The 15,214-nt window shown below is 45.9% G+C and overlaps 2 protein-coding genes across 2 annotated transcripts in view; one reads left to right on the forward strand and one right to left on the reverse strand.

Moving 5' to 3' along the window:
- LOC126568579 (histone H3.3A-like) overlaps positions 1-15,214 on the forward strand; it is a 537,920-nt gene that overhangs the window by 104,026 nt on the left and 418,680 nt on the right. The window lies entirely within an intron of this gene.
- LOC126567771 (ecdysone-induced protein 75B, isoforms C/D-like) overlaps positions 1-15,214 on the reverse strand; it is an 83,602-nt gene that overhangs the window by 39,579 nt on the left and 28,809 nt on the right. The window contains exon 2 of the mRNA XM_050224056.1: positions 3,385-3,473. Coding sequence (XP_050080013.1) covers positions 3,385-3,473 — 89 coding nt within the window. The remainder of the gene's footprint in view (positions 1-3,384; positions 3,474-15,214) is intronic.

The raw sequence follows: 15,214 nt of genomic DNA on the forward strand, positions 1-15,214 counted from the left end.
TTCGGGTGGCCCTTTTCCGGCGCCCCAGTGCCCCTTTGTCCGCTTGTCAGACAGTGTTTGCTAATTAAAACGTTCCAGAAAGACTAATGATTGCTTTTGCCAACATTAGCTTTCGCTCAAGAACTGTTTGGGATGTGTTAAAAGTGATTTGAACTTCGAGAAATTTGCGCCCTACGTTGTTGTTCCCTCCGAAGGTCATGTGCGGCTGTAGGTGAAAGGACTGAAACTAAACCTGTGCAGCAGCAGCAGCAGCAGCAAGGAACTAGGTCGAAGCCAGGTGTTTCGGCACCAACCGTCCAAGGTTGAACAGTCCACAGGTTCAACAACCTCCCCGGCAGCTTCAAGACCAACTCTTTCCGCCGCAAAAAAACGCAAGAGACTGGGATAGCAAAACAACCAAAAAGCTTATGCAAAAAACCGCTGCATCCGTCTTCTCTCGCGCCTCTGACTTTAAAGCACAAAACCACCCACCAACCAACGGGGGGAGAAAAATAAACCCTTCTCTACTCATAATTATGAACCACACAAAATGTGCCCTTGTACTAGAAATTGAAATTCGAAAGGATTTTTCTCGCTTCTTGCGTTTGCCAACAACCAACCGCGCTGCCGAAGGAGAAACACCACCACCGACAAATTCCGTTTCCATAAACTATGCGCCACCATTTTTTTTTGTTGCCATCTCCCTTCCCCTTCGCACTAGAGTTTGCTGCCCACGAGTGGCAACGACTTATGCTGTGCCAACGGTGGGAGGTTTTCAGAATTACAACATACCAACATCCAACCCTCTTGTGCCCCGTCTCGTGCCATCCCGCGCTCCGGAAAGCTGCAACCAAACCAGCAGCGAAAAAAGAATTCACGCAACTTTGGCTTCGCGACTTAACTTTCAAGGACATAAGCCCAGCACCCTCGGTGTGGGTTTGGCTGAGGCTGTGAAGACTTACGAAACTGAGTCCGCTAAAGCGAGATAAGCGAGCAGAGAGAGAGAGAGAGAGAGTGAGATGGAATCGAGAAAACGAGGCCAAAACCGAGCGAACGCACAGTGCAGGATGGACTTGAAGCTCCACGCAGCCAGAAAAGAAGTCAATAAACTTACCCGCCTCTTAAGGCCATCGACACGCACAAATAGGGTTGTAAAAGAGAGAGAGAGAGAGAGGGCTTTCGTATACTAAGAACAGAGCAAGCTTTTGAGAGGGGGCGACTGAGAATAAGAAAGGAAAGAGATAGCGTATGCTTGCAGATTCTGAAAGCACACAGTAAAAGCTCTCCGACGCAGGAAAGCTCCCTTGGTGGAGACATGCTCATTTATGCTCGCGTTGTGATAGAAACCAGTATGTCTACTAGGGGTCACTGGACGTGCCCAATGATGTTGATAGATGTCGTAAATTGAAGCGGTTGCAATGTGAAATCCGTCAAAACAGAGCCGGTTTTACAGTGTCCACTCACCGAGCCATTTCAAGGGTAAAGCCTTAGCACGAGGGGTATGCTGTAGTGCTTCAGGATGACTTCCAACATAAACCTGTACGGCAGAACTCCCTACTGCTGAAGCATAATGAGCAGTTGTAACAGAATTCTGCACCCCAAGTGGACCTGTTCCACGATTCTTGTCCATTTTTCTCTACTCAACCCGTTCGTTTAGTGCTCGCTCACCCGCATGCACTCAACATCTTCGACAAAATTATGAACGTCCGTGTGTGTGTGTGTGTGCTTGTGCGAGTCTGCAGTCATTGACCGATCAATGAAGTTTATCGGCCTTTGCGCCTCTCACTCGCCACGGTGTGTTTGTGTGTGTCATTCTCGCGGTTGCGACCGAAACCCCTTTCTAAAGACCTTCTGAGCAGCAGCAAACGGCGCCTCATCATGCATGTCATGCCGCGCTGGGTGGGTTACACGGCTCATTCTAACTGAAGAAACAGTTACAACATGGCCGAATCATGCACCAGACGCGAAGGTAAACAATAGCTAATATTATCTGCTCCATCCATCCCGGGCGGGTTTTGTTGTTTTGTTTTCTTCGTGGTTTGTTGACTCGGTCGGATTTATTTCTTCATTTTGGGCCGCTTGCCATGCCATGTCCACTTCCAGAAGCCAGAACCAGAAGACACCTAACCGGGGTAATTCTAAGAAAACCGGTACAAACGGTTGGGTGCCTTTGGGGGGGCGGAAGATGGCTTTTGGGTCAGTAACCTTTGGCGTTTTTTCCACAACTCACCACATACCACACAGCTGACCAGAATTTTCGACCGGCAAAAGGGTGAGCAGACTACACCCACCAACCCAGCTGAAGCAGCTGTTAGACTTGTTTGGTCGGTTTCTGTACGCGTCTGTACTGTCCTGTGTTCTCCTCAGTTGCTTTACGTCTTTTGTAACGCTTGTTCTTTTCACCTTTGTTCGCACTTGGGGCTTTTTTTTCTGCTTTATCATCGTCTTCGTGAGTTTTTTTCTATTTTCATTTTTCGTTCCCTTTTTTTTTTGTTTGCTACGTCTTGTTTGTTACATGTAGCTATTTTTAGATTTACTTGTCTTCTCTTAGAACCTTCTCTTGGCTACATCTATGTTTTTCTCCACTTTTCCAGTTATGCTCTTTCGAGCTTTTCCTGCCTTCTGCAATGCTAATCGCGCTCTAACTTCTGCTCGAACTCTTCTGAACTGTTCTCCGTTCTTTTCTCACTCCTCCTACCTATCTTCCCTTTTTTTTTGCAGTTAAGCAACAAACAAAAAGAAAAAGGTCACTGAACGAAAAACCTGCTTCCGGGCAGCCGGTCCGTTCGAAGGTGAATGGCTTCTGTTGTAACCTGCGTTTGAGGCTTTTCAATCTGGCCTCAGAAAGTTACATTGAGTAGGAGGGGTTGGGAGAGCACAAAAGTTTTAATTTATGAAACCTTGCGCGATGTGAATGAACCCTCTCTGCACCGAATAGCTCGACCCACGCAGACCAGCAAGTGCCACAAGGTTCTTCTGCTCTGATGCTCCTCAAAGGTCTTCGTGCCTTTTCGAAGGTGGAGTAAAACCTTCGACGGTTTGGAAGGTTCTTGACCACCGCGTCGTCCAATTTCCTCATTGTGGTTTGAAGCCTTTCGATGCCGTTTTTTGAGGTCAACTTCATCGGTAAGGTCTCCAATATATTACCAGCGAAGGCGCTGACTTGCGTTGGTATGGGCTTATGTTTCAATGTTGATGTTTCAAATGCCACTTCCTGTGCGCGTGATGTTTTCGAAGCGCATCGAGCGTACATCCGCACCGGTTTACCTTGCCCATTGCGTCACGAACTTTGTGACGAACTTTCCAGAAACTTCTTTCGTTAGTGTTAGACATACATGAGAATAGCTCACGATCACAATTTCCCTTACAATGTATCATCAACAGAAGATAAAATACAACACTTACCTTGCATCCTTCACAGGAATGGACACCGTAATGGAAACCGGACGCCTTATCACCGCACACCCGGCACAGGACGGTTGTGCCATCGAATTCTGGAAAAAGAAAAGCAAAAAGAAAAGGGATAACGGACCCATTAGTTGCAATTCTTGCCGATAAGTTGATTGTTACCAAAACAAAACAGACAAAAAACCACCCCCAATGACCGATAAGAAAATCGGGTGAAGGCCACTGAACCCCGGGCGCTTATCTCGCACAAAAGCAGATAAACCTTCGCTTGTTAACGTAGTGGGGCAAGACAAACAACCCTCCCCCCAGAACTGGACTGGAATTCTCCAACTCTTCTGACTCGGTTCTGACGCATATCATGCTCCGTGTCTCTTTGATCCGCATGTTTGTTGAGGATGTGCAATACACAGGGATTGTGTTGCTTTTTGCTTTGCTTTAATTGCATGTCCCATGACCAAAAAAGCACAATCTCTCTTATCAGGTGTGGACTGCGTCAGCAAACAAACCCCTTACATCCCCTAGTGACCCATATTTAAACCGTACGCGGTGGCGACGGCTCAATCGATCGTGGTGGATAAGTGTTCGCCATCGTACGAACCTCACCACTCACGCAAGCGTTTACATAAATTGCGTTCGATGGCTTTTCCGGGCTGCTACATAGCCAGCACTGCCGCAGGTCAACGTCCTGCTCGACGTGTATGTGTGTGTGCGTGTGTGTTGTCTCGTCATCGAGTGGAGAAAGTTGCTAATGACGATCATCGAAGCCAGCCACAGCTCCTTCTTCGCTTTCGGAGCTTTGGGTTGCAAAAAAAAAAAAACCCTCCCATAAAACCAAAACAAAAACATCGAGCGAAGGAAATGTGTGAAGAGAAAAGGAGCACTCAAAACAACAGCAGGAAAAATGGCGCCCGTTGAGGAGCTGTATTGTAATTATACAATCGTTGTATAATGAAATCAAAGCACCACACCAAGGGGACACCACGGGCAGCAGTAGCGAGCGCGTCCGGCTTCCAACATTTCTGATTCGACTTTGGAATAGTAATGAAAACACACAACAACAAACCACAAATCCAATACAGTACGAAACCGAAAGCATTCCGAAAAAGAAATGGTGCTTGGCGGTGTATCGCTTTCGAAGACCGCCAAAGTGCACGTGGAATAGTTGGGCGGGTTGTTACTTTGCGTTCGTGAAAGTGGAGTGGAGTTTTCATTAGATTTAAGTGCACTAGCAAGGGGCATTTTGTAACTGTTGTCCGTAACTGCACGGAGGCAATGTAAAGTAATAAAAAGTTAGTTTGAATGTGGCTGTGTAAAAAGAAATGCACATTAGTGAGTAGCATATGTAAAAACGGAAGAAACGGAAAATTAAATATAGTGAAGTAATATAATGCCCATGAGAAAGGGGATAAAAAAAACAGAAACAAGAGAAGGAAAATAAAACATTGGAAAAATATTAGAAAATAAAATGATAATTGCAATAACTAGGGCATATTAGATGGAACAATGGAATACATTTTAAAAAACAACTTCTTCTTTTCGTAGTAAAAAGGTTCTTCAACAAGTGAACGTGACCAAACATTACAAAATAAAAAAAAAATCCACACAAAACAAACTTAAGTGACAAATCAACATAGAAAAAAAAATAGATTGAATGAAAACTAAGCAAAAGCTTTCGTTCAAACATTAAAACAAAAGCGTATAAAACAGAAATCAAAGGAAGTACAAAAAAAACAAACATTTATTCCCTTAATAAAAGAAAGTAGAAAATCAAAACTAAAAGTTATCAAATAAATTTCAATGAGCTAGAAAAAGGAAAAAAATATAGAAAATAAGATAAAATAAATCATATAAAAAATAAAAAACTCCCTAGAAGCAACGAAGCATAATAATTCTTAATAGTTAAGATGGTTAATAATTAAGATGCTTCCATTGCATCACACATGCAATCATTTGATACGATTCAATGTGTACGAATAATCTGATTCTCTTCTCTTTTATCGACTTTCATTTCTTCATCTTTCCTATTCAATGTATGAAAAGATGAAATAAACAAAAAGGCAAAACAAAAGTACACCCAAAGAGCAGTGCAGTGTAGATAGAAGCCCTACATTCGCTGCTGCTAATGCCTTTTATTTATCATTCCATCATCCAATGTTTGCGATGCCAGTAGTAAAAGCAGTAGGAAGAGGTTAGTGACTTTCTTTTCCACCACCATCCGAAAAACGCCACCCCAACAAGGATAGGATATTTGGCTTCCGCCGTTCCGTTTTCGGTTGATTATTCGTGTTTCGTTACGTTTCGATTCCGTGACCGAGAGGAGCCGATGTGATGCCGGATGCCGTGTATCGGTGCACTTTCTTTTTCTCGAGTGAAACCAATCGCAGCGAATTGGAAAAGCTCACTGCTTGTGTGCACCACAAGTGTGCCAAAGCAAAGGAGGAGGGTTTTGGAATAGTTTCACTTTCACTGATTATCGGCTGAGAGAATGAGGAGATGGTTGAAAAAACGCTAAGCTGGCTCGGTTGAATGACCGCCTCCGTCCCGGATTGAATGGGACGCGCATATCATACAGACACGGGAAACCGAAAGCGAAAGCTCTTGTTTTTTTTTCTGCTTTGGGGGTTTCTTTGGGTTTGGGTTTGGTGGGAAGATAATCTTCTGCTCGATAGCTCTCCGGATCGTTACTACGGCATCTCACAATCAGGCCAGCGACCGCCGACGACTGGGAACTGGTTCAATCCCGATCATTAACCTGTGAGGTGGTGAAGCGCTGGTAGGTGAGGGCTTGGAAAGCAAAATCGGCGTTCGTTGACCCGGGCGGAACCAGACCGAAGGCGACTTCGGCGTTAACACTTTCCCTTTTTTTCTCCGTTTTCAAAAAATGAGAGATGAGGTGGCTTGCTTTTCTCTTACAGCAAACGAGACTAGCAATGCTCATCACTATTTTGAATCTTCACAAGAAATAGTCCTCTCAAAGACGAGACACTAATGTAGGACTACTTAGGATTTTCTAGAGCAATCTAGTTCCCTCCCCTAATTGTGTCAAAAAGGAATCAATTCCATCCGCTTCCGGCTGCATTAACTGCGCTCCAATAGACCTTTGCAACAAACCGTCGTCCCACTCACGATCTGAAACCCCTGATAAGCGCGCGAGATAAGACAACCTAGTGGCGCTGGCATTAGTGTTTGCGTAAGCGCGGGCAGGTGTGCTCGATCTGCTCGAAAAAACGTGACATTGGCTTTGTGTTTCTACGCCGGCTGACGTTTTTATATACTTCAAAAGCAAGCGTTCTCGTGGACTGGTGTGGTGTCGGTGACGAACGACAATCATCACCATCCAGAATGGGATTTGCACTTAGTTACTTAGTCACTCCCGATGTGTGTACACATCTGGCAAGAAATGGGGTCATTTGTCAGGAGATCCTACAACTGAAGTGCAATCAAATGTAAAGACAGTTCTGTCCGATCGACGGTTGTTGAGCCGCCTAGTATAGTTTGAGACAAGCAGTTTGAAATAAAATAGTTAAATAAAAATCTTTCAAAATAAAAAGCTAAAAGCCAACCAGAAAGAGTATATAAAAAAATTAACTGAAGAGAAGTGAAAAATGTAAATAAAACATAAAACACTCATTTCAAAACACGTAAACAACTAAAAGAGAAATGTAAGCTAATGCAGTTGAAAAGCAAAGCAAATAAAATAAATAAAAACATCAAACAAAATACGAAAAAACTCAAGAAAAGTTCACGATTTTCAATGAAAAAAAGGTTACTAAACTGTGGAACACAACAGCAGTGAAGAGCATTTGACCGAATGAGATGGGAAACTTCCCCAATCCGTCATCTCCATCAAATAATTGCATTCAAATGGCGAACACACAACCCCACAGACACACGCGTACAAATGTGCCAAAACGTGGTGGTGTGTCGCTCAAGTTAAATCATAAAGTTTCACTTTCCGCCCGCTTGGAAACTTTCTCGCCCAACTGATTATTATTGGGTGAGTTGAAGGAGTGTTGTTTGACCGGAGTTCGTTGACTCCGTTCATCCGAAAAGGCCAACCAGTAGTGGTAGTAGTGATGGTGGTGGTGGATGTAGTACTAGTAGAGGCCACAGCATTTATGCACCGACAAACCGAAATGAATGGTTGAATAAATTCGAAATCATGTTGTCCTCATGCAGAAGGGGAGAAGGTTAGAGTGGGGACTGTTGCTACATACACTTACACACAGAGACGCACGCACCAATCATAGCAAGCAAGCGATCAACCAAACCAACTAGCCTACTATGAAGTTCGTTAACCCAGTGCTCGAATTATGCGCCGCGTGCGAACAGTTCGAAGGCGAACAAGCGAGCAGCATAAAAACGAACCACCACCTCTCCTTCTCCCTACGTTTTCGCGGAGTCGTAGATGGGACGTCGTTATGTGGACGTTTCGAAATTACCCATCAACTACCCCGTCCCGCCCATTAGGTCCCAGTTGCAGGTTGTGCTGCTCTTTAAAACGATGCTTTTAGCTTAACGCGCTGTGAAATTCCACACTGTGAACAAACCTCGCTACACGACGGACAAATCTCAACCCATGGGGGACACCAATTGGAGGATGCTTAATTTTATGCCGGCTAGACGACAACGACAAGCAGTCACCGAGACGGAGAAAACTATCACCTCAAGCATGGGTGGATGTTGCAACGATGGGACGTACGGGAGGTGCTGCAACATCACACATACAGGGGGAAACAGGTTCAACATCCCTTCGCGTCGCGATGAAAGTGAAAAGTAAAAGTTTCCGCCATTACGCTCTATGTCGTGCCGTGTTGGAGATGTCGGGGACTTGTGTGTCTGTGTCCAAGACGCCTCGCGTACGAGTGTGAGATTCGTTTAAAGGGATAGTTTCGATAGTTACGTACGAAGAGAGATCTTGATAGAAACTTTGTAGATCGATATGCTCATACTGAAGGAATGAATGAGATTTCTCCAGAGTTTGATAGGGATGTCCGAGGACGAATAAATTTCACGAAGAAATCATGGTTGGATGAGATGAAATTAATATCTTGCTCTACCGAAACCCTCTCCTAAATTATCAAGATTTTCACAACAAACTCATCTTAAGTTAATTTCCTATCTCGTTTGAATATCGGAGATATTCCTCCCATCGTAATTGCTGCTTCCACGATAAATTCTACGCGCTAATACCAAAATCGTGAGCCCGACCAATTCACGACCGTCTTCCTCACGATCTTCATCTTTGCCTCACGTGACTCGACTGTCACGAGACACCCCGGCAATCTCACTTTCAAAAACCGCCGGGTTCATTGTACCACCATCGAACCGCGGGGAAAAGGACGGTAAAGAAAGTCGAAGCCGGAGCCGGAGCGAATGTTTTCACTTTCAGCGTCCTACAGCAGCAGTGTGCGCCACGCGGCACGCGGTTTCGAAAATTTCCGAAATCATCGCACGACGAAGAAGCAAGCAAACAGGTTCGTTGACCCGCCCGCCTAAACATAACATCCTCCCCTCATCCACCTGCATGCCCCTACAATTCCGTGAGCCCTAAGCGACCGCGAGAGTCATGCTGTTTGCTCGAAAATAAACAGACCGAGTTCCTGCGCGCTTCTGCCCTATCATACCGAGATATATCGGCCGACTTGGAGGTCAACGGACCCTCTTCTTTGGTTGGATTGTTTGTGTGTGTGTGTGTATGCGTGCGCCTGACAGCATAAAAGCCGGAACTATGCTGCATCGAACTGTTTTTGGTTTTTTTTTGTTCACCCCCCCTCCCAAAAACCTTCCAAACGAAGCGAGCGAGAGCACACAAACGATGGCAACTTTCGAACGCTTCGGCGCTCGTTGTCTACACTCGCTTCTATTGGGTGAAGCCGTCGGCCAACGTTGTCTAGGTCATGAGGTAAAAGCGCGCGCGCCGCTGCACAAAGGGCACAGGGGGAATCGGTCCCTTTTTTTGTGTCTTTCTCGCCCTCTCTATCTTGTCGTCCGCGCGTTCGTCGGTCCGTTCCATTACTTTCTCGAAAAACAAAACAAAAAGAGCCACCAAAGGGTGAGACAAGAGGTCACCCTCGCATTGAGGATTTCTTTTTTTTTCCTTCCCCCGTGTTTAACACGGCAAGCGAAAGCGAAATCTTGGGGTCGACGAATTTATGCTCAACCGTGTGCGTTGTCGAATATTGGTAGGCAACGAGGGTATCAAGTACTTTCTCTGTCTTTATAGGGTAAGATTTCGTTTAATTTTAGTACACGCAAGTGCAAGTGTTTTGAGCCGCTGCAGGAGGGTTTGGAGGGGATAGTGTTGATTAAAACATTCCTATCGGTGGAAGGTATCGAAATATTGCCAAAAAAAAGGAATTAAATCAGCGGCAGCACAACAAAAGGGAATCGTTTTCAGTAGAATCAGGTTTGTTTGACTATCTTAAAATTTTATTTTTTTATTCATTCATGATCCTACAATTCAGTTCTTGCATTTGTGTGAAGAAAACTGCTCCAAAAGCAAGCATAAAACATGCCCAAAATCCATGCAGTCCACACGCACTATCGCCCATGTTGCTAGAGCGTGCTACACTGATTGCAGACATTTAGGCGCATTTCTGCAACCGCTCGGCTGCAGGCGAACGCGCGTGCTCACGTGAGATGAGTGAGTTCAAGGTTTCTCACTATGGAGAGTTGATTGTTTAGCGGCGATAATAAATGTGGGGTTTTATCGAATGTAAGTTGACGTTTTTTTTCTGTGTTTATTAAAAGCATTGCACCTGAAAGCTACCAAAGGGCACGTGAGTAAAACGGTTTGACCGGGAGTAGAAATTTAATTACTATCACGGTCGTCTGGTGCACACTCCCGAAGCAATGGTTTGTTTTGATTTTTAAATAAACAATTCATTAACAAGTTTTCTTTTCTCAGTTCCAAACATACTTTTAGAGTGCGTAGCAAAAATGTGGTAAATTACAAACTTCGCTGCAAACTGCAACCGAACTCCCTTTTGCTACTTATGTGGGACCGTCCCCAAAGCCAGACGACAAGCGTCGACGACCCCGCACACCGATGAGGATGCGATGTGAAACGGAAAAAAGGTCAACGACTTGCGCCAGCGAGGGCATTGGCATGAAAAAGGCGCGCACATGGCGCGCGTGAGGCCCACACCGCGTACACCCCGTCCACCCGGGGCGAACCGCACCCGTAAAAACTGCGCGAAGTGAGCCACAGTGAGCTGCCAAACGAATCAAGCCCACTCGCTCTAGCGCCTTATAAACGGTGGGTGGCGTTAGTGGTGGTAAGAGAGAAAGGAAATGGAAATAATGCTCTTCACTCTGCTGCTGCTTGGTAGGTTCCTTCCTTGTGCAGGAATCAGGGTGGGAAGCAACATTAATTCTCCATGTAAAAAAAAAAAACACACACACACACACACACGCACGGTACTCACTATTTATGCTTTTGCTCGCACGCAGCATGAAGGGGCGCTCACTGTGAATGCTCTCACTACGAGATTAAGAGAGAGAGAAAGCAGCCCGTCTTACTTTATCACACGCAAAAAGAGCGCTCATTTTATGTTTTCCCTTTTCCTTTTTGCGACACTCACCGCTCTCATAGTGAGAAGAACTCACCAAAGCGCGAAAGAGATGGCAAACTCACCGGCTCGGCAGTGAGCTGCGTGAGTTGAGCAAACAGTACAGTGAGCATAAAGAGCATGATGATGAAGGGCAATGTACTGTTTTGACCGTGTGCCTGGTGTTTCACCCCATTCCATCCCACACACACACACACGCGCGCGCGCGTATAAATACACTTGTGTAGATATTCCCGTCGGCTTCCTACATGGCGCCGTCTCCTTCACACTGCCCTTATGGAACAGAACAAAAAACACATTCAAAGGCGTTCTTTTTCTAGCCAAGGGTAGAACGTGAAAAAAGGTCAACAACACATGTGCGGCGATGTACAGTTGCATAGGGGTCCTGCCGACTCTCTCTCTACTCTGTTCTCTATGCGTTTTATGCGTTTCGGTTCGATTAAAAGGGCATATTTTTCCGCAACGAAATAGGGAGTAGGGTGGTTTCTGGAACTAATGCTAATGCAACACTACTGCACGGCGCAACCAGGGGAAGGTCAAATTAAGAATTATAAATTAGGGATATGAAAAGAACCGAAGATCGAGTCAGGTGAACGCGTCACACATAATTATCGCCTTTCTTCCCTTATTCTGTTGTGTGTGTGTGTGTGTGTGTTTCCTAACTCCTTGGAGTGTGTCTGCTCTAGATCTCTTATTACACTTATCCTCTGTCTCGCTCGCTCTCTCGGCGGAAGTACTGAACTTGACACCATTTTGACAGCTGCAGTTTTACTTTCCTTCTAGTTTAGGGCGAGCAGATTTGCATTTTGTAGTTGAGTATGTTAATTTTCCGTCGAAAAAAAGAAGCCAATTTTGCTCTTCTAGACCGCTTTTGTATCTTGGAAATGGTTACCTATATTTAAATCCGGTTCCCCTTTCGGACCGGGCGAACTGGGACCGTTGCCGACACTGCCATTGCTCGAGCTGGCAACACTGTTATCCATAATGACGGGCGGTGTCGTTGGAGGGCTTCCGCCGGTTGTTGTCGATGAGGCCGACTCCTGTTTCGGCAGTACGACCACCACCGATGAATGGTGCTGCAGTTGATGCAGATGATGCGGTCCACCTCCCCGGCCATACACCGACAGCTGATGATGGTGTGGAGACGGTGGCCCTAGGGAGTCGTCCGACTTGGAACTTGCAGCCACATCGGCTGCAATACTCTTCATCGAGTGTAGGATCTTCGGGTGGCTTGTGTACAGCGAGGAACTACCACCGTGCACCGTGTGGTACGTAATGACGGGCGAAGGTGATGCGCCAGCCGGACTAGGACCGGCCGATACCTTCGGGACCTGCAGTTGCCGTTCGGAAGACGTGGAAGAAGTCGTCGACGGTGCACCTTCCTGGACGCTGCTCGTAGGAAGAAGGGCGGCCGTGCTGCTAGCCGCAGCACTTGTAGTGGTGGTGGCCGGAGAAGCCGCATGGTTCTCCTTTATCACCGAATGTCCCGGTGGAGGAGTCGACCCAACCACCGGTGCCGGCACCTGATAGTGCTGCTGATGGTGATGGTGCAGCGCAATAGGATGATGATACCCGTCCGACAACATGGTCGAGAGAGGAGCGCGTCTGTTGGCAAACCAACTATTCCGATATGATTCCAATTTTGATATCCACGCACTCGCGCGTGATCACAACTCTTCTCGTTGCTTTACTTGCGAACCCGTATTGTTTGGCGTACTGTGGGCCACCGAGGTTACAATACACACGAGGGTAGGGACGTTTTGTAGGGAAACGCTTTTCACTTTTCAATTTTCACCAACCAAACCGAACCGAACCGTACACGGCAATTGCAGGTGGGAAAACAAAACATTTTTGCCATAACCTTTTCTTTCTCGCTTTCGCTCGTTTCTCGCCCGCGCACCACAAATCTTCACTTTCTGCGGCCACTTTCTTTCACCGTTCGCCCACGACGAACACGACCGAACGTTTCACTGCTTACTTTTGCCTTTTTAATGCCTTTTTTTAAGCAAATTTCAGACACTCACACTACAAGGCGCAAACACAAACACCACTAAAACACAAAGCCTCTTTCTTGAGGAGATATTTTCTTCTTTTGGGGTATTCAACTTTAGGAAAAACCTTCAACTAAAGGCTTAAACAATCACTTGAGAGATAGTTTCCTATATTTCTCTCCACAAACTCCTCTCTGTAGGCCACTTTCTTCCCGAATGCCTCGCTTGGACACACCGAAAACCCACTAACACCTTATCTATCGTACTCAATACCTCACACACAAACGCACCAAACACTAATCAACCATAATAAAATGATACGATGAAAACCATGCAGTTTTCGGTTAGTTTTCGTTACATTTCCACCTGCAGCGCTTGCCTTCCACACCGGCAGCGGAACACCCGAAGCACGGCTGCACCGAAGGTTTTTTGATCGGTTGACAGCTTCTTCCTACCATGCCCTGGAAGGGTTCGGGGAAGGTTTCCAACACACACGCCGGGGTTTTTTTGTATCAGTTTCGATGCACTTTAACTACGTCCCCTCTCAGGCACTTCGAATCACTTGACAAATTGTGGCAAATATTTTGCCCGACTTTACGACACCGTTTCGATCCAGCACTTGGCTGTGCGCGACGTTTTTGTTTTTTCGGTTCGCCTGTTAGACGGAAGACACACACCGCAGTGTAGCACGCGCGCGTGCTGTTCGAGACACGACCGACGCCAATGAAAGGAAAATCGTTAATAAAAGTCACTCACTGGCGGCGTTCGCCGAGTCGAAACCCTGGGCCCGTCGTCGCGAGCCGTCTGAAATTGAAGGTCATGAGCGCGCCAGTGCGCGGAGTGGGGAGCGTGCACGAGGCGTGAGAATGGATGAGCGAGAGCGCCGGGCGAGCGAGCGAGTGAGCGAGCCGCACGGTGAGCGCCTGCATATTATGAAATGACGGCTGTTCGATGGTGAGTGACCAGCTTTGAAAGGGCGATCTTTCTCACACACACACACGTGGAAAACTCTTGGGTGGGATGAAGATTGTGGGAAAACTTGTGAGCCGAAAGGGGAAGAGTGGGGTTGAATTTCATAAATAAGAGGGGATTGGAAAAGTGAAGATCAAATTGGAGCAATTTTGCTTTTTAAAACAAGTCAGCGGGTGGGTAGAAATATACTGGAAAATGAATGAAAAATTATTATTTTCTTTTTCATTTTCATTTCATCGGCTAGCGCAGAGCTATATTATTTTACAAATTATTATTTGAAAATCACATTTTTAAGCAGTACAAAAAACTTTCAATAAAATGAACTGCTTCATCTTAATTAATATTATTTCAAATGAATTATATTATACATAAATTACCAAAAAAATCAAGTAATAATCTTCAAGCGAATAGCGAACATCCTTGTACATTTCATTCACCCCAAAACCAGCCCCGTTCAAGCGTGAGGTAGATAACCGGAAAGATCCTTCGGCCAAAAACACATTTCCAAATAAAATGCGCTACCGAACCGCTCGTCATCCATTTTTGGCACCGTGGCTTGCCTTCAACAAAAAAAAAAAGACCTCTGTGCCAACCATTCGATCATCATCGTCGTTGCCGAACGGCAAACGAACAGTCCACTGGCAGAAGCGGTGTGCTTAAGATGAATAATGCTTCGCGTTACAGCCGCAACCGTGGAGTGTAGCCGAAAGAATTGGGGTAGTCGACCGGTGAAGGGCTCGGTCATGGCCTGACGCCACAATGCATCATAAAGCCGCGCGATTTGAGCGAGCGAAAGAGAGAACAAGAACGAGAGATACTTCATAAAATGTATCACAATTGGGTTGAGATCACGTTAAAACGAATCGACCGCCAGAAAACACACACAAAAAAAAAAACCACGAGGTGGGTGGTGTTTTGGGTGATTGTCCACATCCCCTCCCTCCGCCTGGCAAATGTGTTGATTTTTGCGCAAACTTCCTTCTGCGACTGTCATATTCCTTTCAAAGAACAAGGTGAAGGTGAAGGCGACATTAACCTGCACACCAACACACCAACAGCTCCTCGCTGCTGCGTAGTGGTAGTAGTCCTCAGTCTGAGTAGAGATGATGACCTCTTCGTTTGGCGGTGCGGTGCTACTACTTGTGTGTCGAAAAAGAATTCAAGGGCAAAACAGGCCCCCGCGAACGCCAGCAGTGTATCTTCAGCGAGGCGGAAATCAAGAACACACCCTTAAGAAGTTGCCAAGATTACTCCAATTAAAACACGAACAAACCGAGGAACCATCTGGGT

Source organism: Anopheles maculipalpis, chromosome 2RL (assembly GCF_943734695.1).
Source record: "Anopheles maculipalpis chromosome 2RL, idAnoMacuDA_375_x, whole genome shotgun sequence".
Lineage (NCBI taxonomy): Eukaryota > Metazoa > Arthropoda > Insecta > Diptera > Culicidae > Anopheles > Anopheles maculipalpis.